Source organism: Vitis riparia, chromosome 15 (genome assembly GCF_004353265.1).
Source record: "Vitis riparia cultivar Riparia Gloire de Montpellier isolate 1030 chromosome 15, EGFV_Vit.rip_1.0, whole genome shotgun sequence".
Taxonomy (NCBI): Eukaryota; Viridiplantae; Streptophyta; class Magnoliopsida; order Vitales; family Vitaceae; genus Vitis; species Vitis riparia.
In genome coordinates, this window is record NC_048445.1 from 15,619,626 (window position 1) to 15,635,619 (window position 15,994).

The window sequence follows — 15,994 nt, forward strand, 5'->3', positions numbered from 1 at the left end:
TGAGTAATGTTTGGGATATTGTTAGTTGGTGAGAACTCTAGTGGAATGTATGTATGGAAAAAGAAAGACAGAAAAAATTCAAAGTGTTTTGGTTGACTACCAGCGTGGAATTGCTTGACTACCAACGTGGAATAGGAGGAACCCTTAGAGTCAAACCTTTGACCTGGGGTCATGGGCAAAGTTTTGGGTCACCCAAAATTTGGGTCATGACAATGTGGTATCAGAGCTCAAGGTTGCGATAATACCTGAACTTGTGTGTTATGTGTGCTTGCTTTCTTATGTTTTCTTTTTTTTTTTTTAACACTTTGATATGTCCTAATAATTGTCAGTGGATTTCAATTTATATGTTTAAGAAATAGTATGAGAACAAGTATTAAAATAAGTTGAGCAAGCAAATTACATGTAATGGGTACATAAATTGCTTGTAATTAATATTGTTGATAATGATTGAATAGAGTATGACTTGTTATTGTTATTACTTGTTGATATTAAATTCCAATCATGTTGTTATGCCTTATTATCCTTTTGATTATATTGTGATAGATTGATTGAAATGTTCCATTAACTTTAAGTTGAATGATTAAAGTAAGTGAAGGATTTGGAGATGGGATTGGGATGTTTTGGAGACTCAGATGAGGTGATATGATGTGAAAAAAAGAGAGGTAGAATTGTACGTCTTAACATTTGTATGATTTTGGAGTTTTCCAAATGTGAGTAGTATTGTAATTTCATATATATAGATGTTCTTAGATGATCCAAATCCCAGTGCTTACTACTTTAATAATGTTTATGTGGTTAATAGTTATTGAATTCAAAAACGACATGTATTTTGTATTAATTATGAAGCACGTTTGTATATGATTTGAAGAGTTGCCTAGGTTGAAGAGAGATGTGATTAGATTCGAGATAGAGTTGGAGATTGAGTTTTTTTCAGACCCTAAGTGGTCGACTGGCAAGCCAACCAGTTTACCAACTAAGGACTGTGAGGCCTTATTTTTGTTTTATCTCGTTTATCACATCTCCCTTGCCTTTTCATTGCGAAATTTAGTGTGATTGTTTGTATCATATGCATCTTACTGGGAGATATGATGTGTTCTTGAATGAAATAAATAAATAAATAAATAAATTTTAAAACAAATGTGGAAGGTGATGTAGGGAAATTAATTGATTAAGAGTACTGAAGAAATATAAGACATTCAAACTAAGGGGTTCTAATAGCAAATAAATAAAATCAAGTGACGTTACAATTATTGAGCCTTTTGGGACTGCATAAATGAAATATTTAAAAATATTAGTGCATTTGAGTTATAAGATATACGACACTAGTAAATTGTTAGTCTATCAAATCATGAAAAACAAAAAGAAAACAAATAGTGATGAAAAGTAAAAGCCCGTATGAGGCGAATAAAGAAGGGAGAGAGATCCCTAGGATGAAAGACCCAAAAGTTTACCCCGGGAAGACTCCGAATGGGGAGTGTATTTGGGTGTTGACGCGTATCCTTCGGTGAAAGCCCGAGAACGATAGTGCATTGTATGATTGTGTGTCACACGTTCATGTGCATCCATTTAATTGTTGAATGTTGTGAAATTGTGTATAATATTAGTTATTAAATTATGTGGCTTGATTTATACTATTAAAATGTTCCATTGGTGTTCTTTGAAACTTAGTAATTCCCCTTAACCCCTTGGGTGTTAGGCACCCTACTGAGCAATGTGGAAATGCTCACCCCTTCCTTTTTTACATCTTTTTAGATGCATATATCACTTCTGAGGATCCACAAGTCGGGGGGGGGGGGGCAGAGAGGACTTTAGGATGCTCCTGGAGCGGCCTAGTGGAGCGTGGCATTTTTTATTATGTTTGTGGTTTTGGGTTTTGTTTTAGTAACTATGAACTATGAATTTGTAATGAAACCCTATTTTGATTAAGTTGCTTAATTGTGAACATTTATTTTTGGACTATAATGAAAATTATTTAATCTTGTTGTTTATGAGTAATGTTTGGGATATTGTTAGTTGGTGAGAACTCTAGTGGGACGTATGTATGGAAAAAGAAAGAAGAAAAAAATTTAGAGTGTTTTGGTTGACTGCCAGCGTGGAATAGGAGGAACCCTTAGGGCCAAACCTTTGACCTGGGATCATGGGCCAAGTTTTGGGTCACCCAAAATTTGGGTCGTGACATTTTCCACTAGTTTTGCTTGTCACCCATCCTTAACGGTGCATCATTCCTTGATAATTTACAGGACCTGTAATATCGGTTCATAGGCATGACATCATTTAGATGTCGGATTGATCACTCCATGGATCAGATCATAATGCAACAGATCATTTTCACCGAAACAACCTGATTTCCATTTTCTTAAGATGTTACTACATCGACACCATGACTGTTACAGGCGCACATTCTCACATAAGCATCACATGATTTAGAAGCTTTGCATCTCCATGGACACACAACACACTGACAGTATTCCTCCATTAATTCCAATAGAGCATGCATTAGTTTCTACCTTTCTCATCAAATCATCATTTACAGTGCTCACTTGTAGATTGCATCAACTATAGCACGCGCTAATGGCTTCTTTCTCTTCATCAGCACACACTACCAGTTGATCGCCATTACGCCAGCTTCCATACCTCATTCAGAGCACGTGCACTCCAACTTCTGAATTTCCATATTCATCGTGCATTAATGTATGAGAGGAAATTGCCTTGGAGAAGTCTGATGGTCAAGATGATTTAGGAGACATGGTTTCTAATTTCTACATGGATATTGCTCCCTTTGATACATGGCAGGAAATCACCTCTGATGAATCTAATGCCCTAGATGATGAGTAGCAGATAACAATGGAATGGGAAGATGTCAGAGAGAATTTGGAATCTTTTAGTATTTCAGAGATGGATGATGATGGTAGATTGGAACCAAGTATATAGTCTGCAAGCAATCCATTATCCTTGAAGTAGCTAGAGGTAATTCATGGCTGATTCTCATGGAAATAATGAAGATATAGCAGATGCATTTTGGAAAAAAAAAAAAAATCATATTGGGAAAATACTTTATCAGCTTTGGAAGAAGATTAAGGTAAGTTTGCTGAACTTTAGTCTTAATTTTGTTTTTCTTCTATTATAAATTTTCATTGATTTCAAATACCTTAGATTAGGTTTGGCTATGGACAAATTGGGCCACATGAGTGTTGTTAGAATTTGACATTTAGGAAATTAGGTGATCGAATGTTGATTGTTTGATAAATTAAAGTTGTAGTTAGAGTAATTTTCCTTTAGGTATGAAATTTCAATTTTCCAAACGAAAATGCAAACTTATTTTATTCGGTATGCATACTAAAAAAGGTTTTAAAATGAATTTTGATCTTGAATGATACATGAATTAAATTTATAGCTCCAATCAGTGAAGTCATTCTTAACCTTTGTGAACTTATAATGATCATTCAAGGATGATGAATTCGTGGAAATTAAAAAAGGATTTGATAGATACCTATATACAAAGTTTTCCAAAAATCGGTTTCCTATTGCCATTGTTGAATGGCCACTACATCATTGAACTTGTAAATTGGAATTCAATAACCTAGAGACCCTAAAATTATTTCAATTCTTGGATATTGCTCTAGACTCATCAAATGTATGAAACATTTGTTTTTTTTTCTTTTTAACCTAAAACACTTCTCCAATCAATAAATTTAATTTAGTTTTCCAATAGATATAGTTTAAGCACTATTTTGGATACTCAAAATGCCTTTACAAAATTAAATCATTAAATAATCTCTTTAATTTATTTAGATCTTTTTATTTGATTCTAGACATCTTCAAATTAATTTTGACACATAAAATATTGGAAAATATTTTCCCAATTGGAAGATATAATTTTCCTTTTTTTCACCCACTACACTATCCCAATTTTGAACCAAGGGGAAGTCTGGTTGTTTATAAAATTTATACATATGTTTTATTGCCTTACCAATATTTTTATTGTAAAATATACACTCTTAAATTGTCCATGATTTTTTATATGATCTTATCACATTTATGGAGTGGTTAAAAAAATTGATTTATGCATGTTACAAAATTTAGTCTTGTTTTGGACCTTTTAGGATATTTTGGTGAACTGGAATTAATTAGAGCTTTATTAAATTTTTTAGTCACTTGGATAATAAACTAAACATGTATGAGATATTCACTAAAAATTTTTGTAATTAAATTCACATTATAGGTATTTTTTAAGATTCATTTTGTGAACCTTTTTATTCTAACTGCATATTGAAATTCTAGTACAATGTTTGCTTTGTTATTAATCTGGTGTTGTTTAGCATACCTCAAATTTTTCATGATGAAATATTGCTTTTAAGTATTTATTTATGTTTTTCCTAAAGCAATTGACTATTCACTCACTTTATTGCATATTTTGACTTAGTCACTAATTTTGGTATTTTTTAAGCTCTCTTGTGAATTAGTTTATCTTTGATAATAAATCATGTGTATATCTTATATGATAGTTGATATTTTAAAGATTCTTTTCATTTCATTTGAGCCATACATATGCCATGTAAATTAAGGCTAACTATCTTAGTTATTTATTGTCATGATTTATTCTAATCGCTCTAGCCATATGTAGGCATATTGAAAGCTATAAATGCGATCAAGGTACATCCTTTGTTTCCTTTATTTCTCTAACACTATAAATAGACATGCTATGTTTGTAAACATCTTTATGCTTATTATACTTTCCGATGCTTTAATCATTGCTTGGTTTTCTTGAATGATATGAATTGCATGTTGTATTATTTATTAAACTCACTTTAGTGTTTTCATGAAAGCGCTTTGGATTTCAGCTCAGGTATGCTAATATCCTTTTCTTTTACATGTGATTGATTTCCTTCGATATGTTTGATTTGGTGTGAATAGCATCATATAAAGATTTAGGCATAATAACTTTTATTATCTTTGGTATCCACTGATTTACAAATCAATTATCATAGTTACCTTAACTTATTTAGTAGAGACCTATTTTAAGGCTTAAAGGGGTGCTACTTTCTAGTACCTTCCCAAAGAGTAACCTAACCCCCAGATTTGGACTCAGTTTTCAAAGACATGTTTTTCCAAAATAAGGAGTCATTTTTAGGGTTTTATTCTTCTTTTGTTTTTGCTTAAAAATATATATAACATAAGTGGCAACTTTAATTTTTTTATAAAAATTAGTTTTTCATTAAAAAGCCAGCCTCGGTATCAAGTGAGAAAGCATGTGAAAAATGCAAGTCCATATATATATTTCGATATAGAATTTTTAGAAGAAATCAAGTCATGCCTTTGATCAAATTAAGAACACATCTAATCGATTTGTTCTAAGATCATCGAATTTCTATTTAATACGACATTGTTGATCTACATACAACATAACTTAACTCCCATTTAATTTGATATATATTTTTTTTTAAGTGGAGGCATTGTACACCATGATTCTATATATTTTTCTTTATTTGTATTCATGGTTGCCTTTGTATCCTCTTTTAGGGGTGTTTCCAAATGTTGCAAGTGAGCAACATATATTTAAAGATTGAATCTTGGAAAGTATACAAGAGTTAATCTTAGCTAAGAACTCAATTTTGCATTAACTCACTTTGGGAAACAATAATAGTAATTATAAAAAGGCAGTTCTGACAGACAAGCGTCTAAAAATGTACAACAAGGCAGTTCTGACTTCTGAGTAGCATGGGATGAGGTAGCTGCGGATTACATAGAGCATAAATATTAGAAATAGAGATGCCATCAAATTGTATGTCTTTAATTTCAAAATGACTAAGCTCCGCCGTTTATCCCCCATGCCTCTCCACTCTTTATTCTTCGCTTCTCTCAGGCATCCATTCCTCTTGCTTCTCTCCATTCCCTTCAGATTCAGTTGGAGAATGGTAACCTGACAGACAGTGAAAGCAGCTCTTAGGCCAGAAAAGACATAAACCATGTTTGGTTCCAAGAAATTTTGAGGAAAAATTCAAGGGAAAGAAAATAAAGACTAAATTTGAAGTCACTAAATTATATATATGTTTCTTCAAATTCGTTTTACTTATTTTAATTCTAAAATTTAGGTTATATTCGGTTTCCAAAAAATACTAAGGAAAGAAAAAAAAAAACATAAAGAAAAATTATTTTTTCATGTTTCATTGTACTATAAAAAAATATATAAAAAAAATCAAATATAATTAAAACTGGTTAAAAACTTATGTATTTTTAAATTATTTAATCTTTATATTGGTGAGTTAAAATAAGTAAATCGAGTTTGAATTAGTAAATAAAAATAATTTATCGACTTTTAATCTATTTTTTATTTCCCTTTACTTTTTCTTTCTTTCTACTTTTCTTTGCATTTTTTTCCCCTTATATTATACCTCAAATTTTTCGAGAACCAAACATAGCCTTAGAAATTAAATAATTTAAAAATACATAAGTTTTTAATTGATTTTAATTATATTTAATTTTTTTTTCATATTTTTTACAGTATAATCAAACACACAAAAAATCATTTCTTTTTTGGTATTTTTTTTCTTTCCTTGGTAATTTCCTAGAACCAAACATAACATTAATCTCAAAAATTTAAATTTCCAAAGTATTTCACGGTGCAGTCAAGTTACATGCATGGGCACATGTCCCTTTACCTATAAAAAAATGCATCTGCATAGGCAATACTACTGACTGTTTTGAATTGAAATAAGATCTTAGATTTGACATGCAAATATATCAAATAAACATACCCCAGCTTGAGAGAAGTATCAGAGTCGTGATGGCCTTGATTAGGATGTAATAAGCTGCAAATATTATTTGTGATTGATTCAGATGAGTGGCCCTGTTAAAGAAGAGGTTGTGTTTCAGAAATATTCTCCATCTGCAAAAGGAAAGTTTAGCATTCTTGAAAACATGAAGCACAAAAGACAAAAAATAAAAAGCAAAAAAAAGGTATAGTTAAAGTTCTTACCTCCTTTCTCAACCTTTCATTCTCTTCCTGCAGTACGTCTCCCTGCATGAAAATTAAATATAAAGAAAATAAGAGAAATTAACAAGCGTGGAAGAATGAAATTATGGAAGAATGAAATTAGAAAACCATAATTTTGTAATTGATAAGAAAATTAGGCAATTTTAAATCAAAGGGATCTAGTGTAATTAGGTTTAAAAAGTTCCTAATTTTGTAGCTAGGAATTTTTGTATATATGTGGGTCATTGACAGGCTGAAAATGAAACAAAAGAATTTTATACCTTTTATTTCTTCCATCTCTCTTCTTCTACATAATATTAGAGCCCTAGGCTCGTGAATCGGGAAGAAGAATATTTTTTGTTTTAGCCTTCATTGCCAAGTTGGAGATCATAATCGATATTTATTGTTGACCTTAAGAATTTGCCTCTCGTTTGCATTGTGCCATTGTTGCAAACAAAGCCTTAGAAAAACTTATTGTGAAAATAGTCGAAGACCTCAACAAAACCCTCATTGTCACCCCGTTGTCTCTACCAACAATGAGGATTCTTGTGTGTAACGTCTCCACCTCAAAATCTCTTGCTCACTATTGCTGCAAGTGAAGATTTTTCCTTCTAAAGGCATTCCTTGCATTGTAAATATAGTCGAAAATCAAGGGTGTTAGACCTTCGATGTACTTTCGTGACCGCCGAGAGTGCTAGACCTCCGACATAGCTGCTGCGACCACCAATATCCCACATCAACGCCAATGGGATTGCTAACATGGTTCTTTGAGCCCTATGGGTAGTCTTTAGTGAGTTTTTTTTTTTTTTTTTTTTTTTTTTTTACCTGAGAGTTCTTTTATATTTTCCCTAAAAAAAGAAGGAAAAATGTCCAAGATATCAAAAACTACTATTGTCGCTATTCAATCTAAAAGTGTGATTACTAATCACAATATAGGATAATTGCATAATATCTAAGCAACATGCAGGCTTAATGGAAAGAATTATTTAAAATGACCACCTTCGCGATACAACATGAGCATTTTTGTTCCAAAAACATATGCCTAAATCTTATTATGGTGAAACTGTTCTAACCGCCACATTTCATAAACTAATTACCTTCCAGAGTCTTAGGTTTCAAAAGTCTCATGGAAATACTCTCATTATTTTATCCTCATATGAGAACCACGAACCATCTCCTTCTTAAAGTATTTGGGTGTATGTCCTTTGTGCATATTCATAGTTCAAACGAGAGGAAATTAGACCTAAGAGCAATCAAATGTATTTTTACGGGATATTATTCAACTCAAAAAGGATATAAGTGTTACATCCACTATCTAAAAAGTTTTTTGTCTCAGTTGATGTTACTTTCAATGAAAGTGAGTCTTATTTTCCCCAACCTTATCTTTAGGTGGAGGATTCCATCAAGGAAGACAATCATCGAGATTCCTATTTCATTGATCCCTTTCTCATTGACCCTCCTAAAGTATCTGATTCAATATTTGTACCCTCCTCCGAACCTGAGTCACCGTCCATTGAACCTACACTTAAGAATCAAATGACTAGCAAAGTGTACTCAAGGAAGAAAGTTGAAATCCCTAGACTTATACAAGTCCAAGAATCTAAATCAGCTTCTAGAAATGAGGTAACAGTATCTCATCCTCCCTTACAAACTGAGTTAGAACTTTAGCCTAAAAAACTCATACATCAAAATCTCTTTATTGCCATCAAGAATGGAACAAGGGAATGCACTAAACATCCTTTGTATCTACTTTCCCATATTGTGTCATTCGAAAAGTTGTCTCCATTCCCTAAAAGTTTTCTTACAAGTTTGAACCATATTCATATTCCTACCACTCTATCTGAGGCTTTATCTAATGAAAATTGGAGATGAACCATGAATGTAGAAATGGAGGCCCTGGAGAAGAATAAAACTTGTAAGATGGTACATTTGCTTGCATGAAAAAGGCTAATGGGATGTAAGTGGGTTTATACTGTTAAGTATAGAGCAGTTGGGACATTGGAGAGGTATAGGGCAAGATTGGTGGCTAAAGGATACACTCAGACATATAACGTGGATTATTTGGACATTAGCTTTGATTTCCAAGATGAACACAGTCATAATTTTGTTATCATTGACAACAAATTATAATTGGGATCTACAATAGCTCGACATAAAAAATGCATTTCTCAATGGAGATCTTGAAGAAGAGATTTATATGAAAGTCCTAGGATTTGGATGTAACCTAACCATTGAAAACGTGTATAAACTAAAGAAAGCTCTACACAAGCTGAAACAGTCTCCAATGGTGTAGTTTGGAAGGTTTGCTAAAGTGATGAAAAACATGGGATACAGACAAAGTCAAGAAAATCATACATTGTTCGTCAAGCATTCAAATTTAGGAGTTACAACCCTTCTGGTATATGTAGACAACATCATCATGACAGGAAATGATGGAAATGAGAGACAAACTTTGAGGCAATGCTTGACCAAGGAATTTGTGATTAAAGAGTTAAGAAGGTTGAAATACTTTCTAGGAATCGAGATTGTACATTCTAAGTAAGAAATTTTTATTTCTAAACAGGGAGTTTTTATTTTTCAACAAAAATATATAACAGACATTCTCAAGCAAATAGAGAAGTTGGCGTGTAAACCAACAGACACACCAATAGATCCTAATCATAAGCTTAGAGAGGATGAGGAAGATGTTATGGTAGATAGAGAGGTGTATCAACATCCAATAAGAAGACTCATTTATCTCTCACACAAGATTGGATATAGCATATGCTATGAGTATGATTAGTCAATTCATACACATCCAAAAAAGGTTCTTCTACAAACTGCTAATCCAATGCTACAGTACCTTAAAGGGAAGGGCCTCCAAGAAAGGGCATCCTATTTAAATGAAGATCGGGACTAGTACTTGAAACAGTCACATATGCAAATTATGTTGAATTTGTGGTTGACAAAAGATCAACCACTAGGTATTACACCTTTCTTAGTGGGAATTTGGTGACATGGAGTAAGAAATAGAGTTTGGTGGCAAGGTCAGTGCAGAAACAGAATTTAATGCAATGGCTTAAGGAGTTTGTGAACTACTATGGTTAAAGATCACTTTGGAAGATTTGAAGATTAAATAGGATGACCCAATGAGATTTTATTGCAACAACAAATCTGCAATTAGTCAATCAACATGACACATAATTTAGTGCAACACAGTCAAACGAAACACATAGAGATAGATGGACATTTTATTAAAGCGAAACTAGATAGTGGATTGATCTGTACTCATTATGTATCTATCAATCGCCAACTTGCAAATATACTCACAAAAGGCTTAAGAAGTACAACGTTTCAAGTAAGTGTATCCAAGTTGGGAATCAAAAACATCTATTCACCAGCTTTGAGGGGAAGTGTAGAAGAATGAAATTAGGAAAACCATAATTTTGTAATTGAGAAGAAAATTAAGCAATACCCTAATCAAAGAGATCTAGTTTAATTACGTTAGGAAAGTTCCTAATTTTTTTGTTAGGAATTTTTGTATATATGTGGGTCATTTTATAGGCTGAAAACAAAAAAGAAAAGAAAAGAATTTTATAATTTTTATTCCTTCCATATCTCTTCTTCTACAAAAAGCACAGTGAAAGCATAAAGCATGCATCTTGACCCTAACTGCATAAAATCTAAAAAAATTGCAGAAACTTTACCTTGTTTCTTAAGATGTTCATTAACCAAAGCATCTAACTAAATTTTATCAGGTACTTTTCAACAATTATTGTCAACAAATTAAAATTATTAAGGGGAGGCCCTCATGTGCTCATCCCTTTCACTTGGGAACCCTTTGAGGTGTCAAACTAGCAAACCTCAGGCTTGGGAAAGCTTGTGTACACAGACAAGCAAGACATCCCAAAAAAAATGTTTGTGTAATCTAATTACATCTTGAGCCTTCCTAGAGCTATTGTCAAAACAATCAGAGTGCGCGTAATCCAACAAGTCCCAAGTCCCTCCTGAGTTTTATTGGTCTCATCAATGTTGAATTTGTTGTAGTTTCCAGGTTCAAACCTTCTTTTTGCAAATTTCCTTGAAATATTTATTTCAAATAGCAAACTTGATCTTTATAGACTTATTGCAACCTTTGTATTGGCACTACTTCAGTTGCAATAGTAATTAATTTTTTTCCATAAACAAATGCATTGGTTAAGACTTTTAACAAAAAGTTAAAAGAGTCAGGAAGCATCATAAATGGTGGAAATCATTGCTTAAGAACCAATCACAAAGTCGAACTTTTCAATGTAAACCCGATACTAGCTAGTCTCCATTTTCTTTGGTTTTCTCTTTTACTCTAAAAATTTGTATATGGAATGCTTTGGAAAATTAAAAAAGTTAGGTTCTTGACCTTTCTCTGGAGATCACTGATCTCTGTTCGAATTCTTTCTGCCTGAAACCAAAAGAAAGTTCAACAAGTTAAAGTATGTGAGAAAATGTCATAATCATAATTCAATAAAACAGACCTTTTCTTCCACGACGCTGCACAGACCAGCTTCAAGTAATTCCTCTAGTTCAGTCAATTCTTCTATTTTTAATACCTGGAGCTCTTCTCCTTTCATTTGCCTGTTGCAGATGGGATTATGTCTCAGAATTACAATGTGGTACGTAATGGACAAAGTGAATGGAAGTATGATAATATCAAATATATCCCCTGCATCTTTTTACTGTACATCCCAGTAATGTAATAGTTGTACTGTTATACCTCAGCCTCTGAGTCTGCTGGGCAATTTCTTTGCTCAAGGCTGCACAGGTGCTGTTCTCCACCTAGAAAAAGTTCCAATCGAAAATTCTTAAGTATTTATATACACTATGAATATAAATTAGGGTGTATGCAAGTAACTCCCATGAAAAACAAATTCCAAATGGTCTTATGCAAGCTAAAGATCATGTTCCCACTTTAGTTGGTCCAGTACAGAACTTAAAGTTCTTGCAAGTAACCCCCAGGAAAAATGACTTTTAATTGATCTTACAAAAGTAGGATCATGTACCACTCCAGTCAAGTTTGGAATGGATGTGTCCCTGTTTAAAGAAAGGCATTACCCGCCGTTAGGAAGAAATTTTAAGGGCTTTTCTGGATGTCACTTGTTATAGAATCAGGGTCTGAAGTTGCAATTTCAGGTGCATTATATTTGCAGTCACTGTTCCTTTCTCACAAGAAAGGCATCTGCAGTACCATGTCGTAATATGATTGCAGGGACAATTAGAAGTCATCTCCCTAAAATTGCTTCAGATATCAATGAACCAAACTTCAGACAAAACAATATTGCTTTGCATTGGACTTTTCAAATCCCCCTGTTAGGTGCATGCATGTATTGGATCATTTTGTTAAGAAAATTGGAAAATGAAATCTTTTATTAGAATTTAATCCAAACACACCAAGACCTAATATTTAGGAAGTAAAACTCAAAAACATTTGAATGAAAAATAACCAAGAAGTGTAAAGATACAAATCAAAGATATGGTGAGATTATGTGAGGTACTATTTACCTGACAAGTATACATATGAGACAAATAAACATTAGGAAAAAGTACTTTATTGAATGCCTTCCATAATGAAATGTTAAAGGGAACACTGTCGATGATATTAGAATTTTTTTTATCCAGAAAGTTTAGGTTTCCCTTTGTTTCGGTTCATTTATTTATTTTGTCCAAACACAGAGAACACTTTAATATACACAAGGACTATAGAAGAGGCCACATCTTACCTGCAGCTCCAGAGATGGTGGTTCTGGTTTCTCTGGAGTCTGTGGATGCTGAGTGTGCCTTCCAATCACCTGGCTCACACTTCAAAACAAAAAGCATGGCACATTCACTTGATAAATAAAATGAATAGAACATATATGAAGGTGATCTTGCCAGTAATATCAGGAAGTACCCACCACTAGCCATTTTGTATGTCTGCTTATCTCTATCTATTCTTTTGCTTTAAAAACGCCATGTGCTGATGTTGTTTTCAATTATAATTTCTATACAATACTTCTATTTCCATTTTAGTATAAGAAAAGAATACAAAACAGACATTGTCTAAAACTAGAAATGCAGGTGTGAGAGAGCCTGATATTACAGTGCCAAATCTTTGCATGCAGTACCATATTTATCATGGACCAGAGCAAAAGAAGGCTTCTGATGCAACTTCTACATATGGTGGGCAGTGAGAGTTGCATAATCTCTTTCATCGCAAGGCTGTTGAGGAAATACAGTTATCGTGTCCAGATCCCATGATCATCAAATTGCTTGGCTGCTTCCCTATAGCCCGATATTGGGTGGGAACACTCTAGTTTGATTTTCTCTAGTGGCACCAAGAGTTTTGTTTTCAATTAGATGTTGAAATGGGTGAAGAGATTATTAATTTCGAGGACGTTCTTTATGAGACCCTTATATTTGCTACATGCTTATGACCATAGCACAGTAGAGCACAGAGAAAGAAAAAACAGAAGGAAAAAAAAAGGTAAATATTAGGCACCCTTTGAAAGATGGTTAATAGTCCAAGTTATTAAGGCTTGGTAAATATCCTCTTTCATGTTTTGCAATTAATCAATCAATTTGGCTTTGAGATAGTAAGCTCCTTAGTTTACCAATAAGAAAACGTCACTGAAACCACATAAAGTAAGCCTATTCCTCATGGGAACGGTTAAATTTTCCTCTATAGAATAAGAATCACGCAGCATAACACTATCCACACAACCTCAAGGATTTTGAAAATTGTCTTCCATTAGTCAGATAGTTTGACCCATGATGAATTTCAAAACCAGGAAGACTTAGATCTCCAGAAAGCATGCAAACATATCATATAATCTCAGAATCAGAAACTATAAACTGTAAAACCGCCTAATTGCACAACTACCACCACAACTATCTTGTTCTTTGCAAAGTTCAAAGTGTCCAAGTCCGATACAACTTGGCCTTTCTACACCGAGTCTGATACCTAATACCATTTTAAACAAAGATTCAGTCCAAAATCAATTAAACTTGGGTAGACTCGGTACTCGGCCAAGTCGACTCGGCCATGCCATCCGAGTGGACTCGGCCAAGTCGCCCGAGTTGCCAAATCATTACTAAAAAATTAAATTTTTCCTTCAACATAACAGCAAAAGAACACGAGATAACAACCAAAATTGAGAAATATCTGAAAAAACAATGATTCTCTTCAAAAGGGAAAATTTCTCAGAACCCGTGATGAAAAAGATGGTCCTATGAAGGCTTTGAAAAGTTTTTCAATCCAACCTGTGGTAGTCTTTGAGGTGTGTAAGAAGGAAAGGTTGAGAGTATTTCATCCCTAACCTCACAACGGATGGACTACAATGCCTTCGTGTCAGTGGTGCCATTGTGGCGAGAAATATCATATCCTTCCTCTTCCTTTGACAACCTGGTCTCCTATCTCTCTTATCTCTTTGCTTCATTGTATGCTGTAGAGGAAGCCCTCTGCCTCTGCCAAGCCGGGGTGCTCCTCTCTCTCTCTCTCTCTCATGTGGGAATGTTGAGAGTACTTCATCGCTAACCTCACAACGGATGGACTGCAATGCCTTCGTGTCAGTGGTGCCATTGTGGTGACTGGCGAGAAATATCATATCCTTCCCCTTCCATTGACAACCTGGCCTCCCATCTCTCCATCTCTTTGCTTCATTGGATGCTGTAGAGGTAGCCCTCTGCCTCTGCCAAGCCGGGGTGCTCCTCTCTCTCTCATATGGGTTTCACAATTAGGGATTTGAATACATGAACTCTCACGGTTTTAAATGTTGATAGGTGTGATATATATTGAATATTACTAATGTGTTTTAAATGCTAATGAATATTTGTGGTATAAAATTCCAACTTTTTCATTTTTTTAATTGAATTTTGTAAATGAAGAATTGGGTTTGTTTTCAATTTTAATATTAAATATTAAACAATTTTAAATTTCATAATATTTTTTATTAATTTTTAAAACTAATTTTTAAATTTTATTTATCTTATTTTACATATCATCCAATATCCAATCGAGATGATGATATCGATGATATATCTCAATCTTCCGAATCAATAATGTCCTATCACAACTTTGAATCATGATTATTTGAAAATCTTATGCTCCATTAATTGAGTTGATCGTGTTATTTTTACACTCATTTGAAGAATAGACTCATGAAAATCATATCAATTTGATGTTGGATGACTCATATAGGAGGATCTCGACTGGTAGTTGATGATGTTCCTAAATTCTTACAATTAGAAAGGCTCTATCTACTCCAGCATGTTCATAGGTTGATCATCTTAATTATTTCAATTTGATGATAAAAACAAGCTACTAGGCAGGCATAGAGTACCACTAGCGGTCATCATAGATAAGAAAAAGAAAGGCTAAAAACCAAAGAAAACCGCACAACTAATTAAATACATGTCATCCAAGAAACAAAAATGTATATAGTGATCTCAATCTACTACAAAATATTGAAATATAAGAAAATCAAAAAGGAAAATCAGATGTGTTATATAGGATAAAACTAACAAAAATCACAAAATCATCAACAAAAATGATACCATTTGTGAATACGATTCGAACTCAACATGATTGTTACGAGTTTGGGTTGATTAGAAATGGGTTTTGGTCAAATTCACGTTGACTTGTATAACTTATTTAATAAATAAGTAGTTTTTTTTATCAACCTATATGATACAAATTTGACCTGAAATTATCCATTTAATAATCTTATTAATTAATCTAATTATATTTTTAAACTATTTAATTAATATTTACCTCATTTTAAATTTGTTTTTAAATAAATATGTCAATTAAGTTATAAACATATTTTATTAAGACATAAATCATATAGATATATATAAGACCTAACTTTACCTAATTATTAAATAGGACCTGATTATCAAATGGGTTAAATGAATTATACAAATATGTTACCTGTTTAATAATTAGATAACATTTGGGTCTATATTTTTTATACAATTATTATTCATGTTAGGTTTAGATTGACCTATGTAATAGAATACCTAAGTTTTGAC

General features: G+C 33.0%; 1 protein-coding gene across 7 annotated transcripts in view; it reads right to left on the bottom strand.

The window, feature by feature from the left end:
* Positions 1 to 5,592: 5,592 nt before the first annotated feature.
* Positions 5,593 to 15,994, bottom strand: part of LOC117932136 (MADS-box protein JOINTLESS-like) — a 30,949-nt gene continuing 20,547 nt past the window's right edge. For 4 of the 7 annotated variants that reach the window (XM_034853210.1, XM_034853211.1, XM_034853209.1 and 1 more), the window contains exons 3-9: positions 12,706 to 12,784; positions 11,703 to 11,764; positions 11,464 to 11,563; positions 11,349 to 11,390; positions 6,977 to 7,018; positions 6,756 to 6,847; positions 5,593 to 5,920 (exon numbers count right to left, since the gene is read on the bottom strand). In XM_034853210.1, the coding sequence (XP_034709101.1) occupies positions 5,902 to 5,920; positions 6,756 to 6,847; positions 6,977 to 7,018; positions 11,349 to 11,390; positions 11,464 to 11,563; positions 11,703 to 11,764; positions 12,706 to 12,784 (436 nt within the window). In that variant the 3' untranslated portion in view covers positions 5,593 to 5,901. Of the gene's footprint in view, positions 5,921 to 6,755; positions 6,887 to 6,976; positions 7,019 to 11,348; positions 11,391 to 11,463; positions 11,564 to 11,702; positions 11,765 to 12,705; positions 12,785 to 14,281; positions 14,844 to 15,994 lie in introns of those variants that run through there. The other 3 variants (XM_034853206.1, XM_034853207.1, XM_034853208.1) reach the window with 3 other exon arrangements.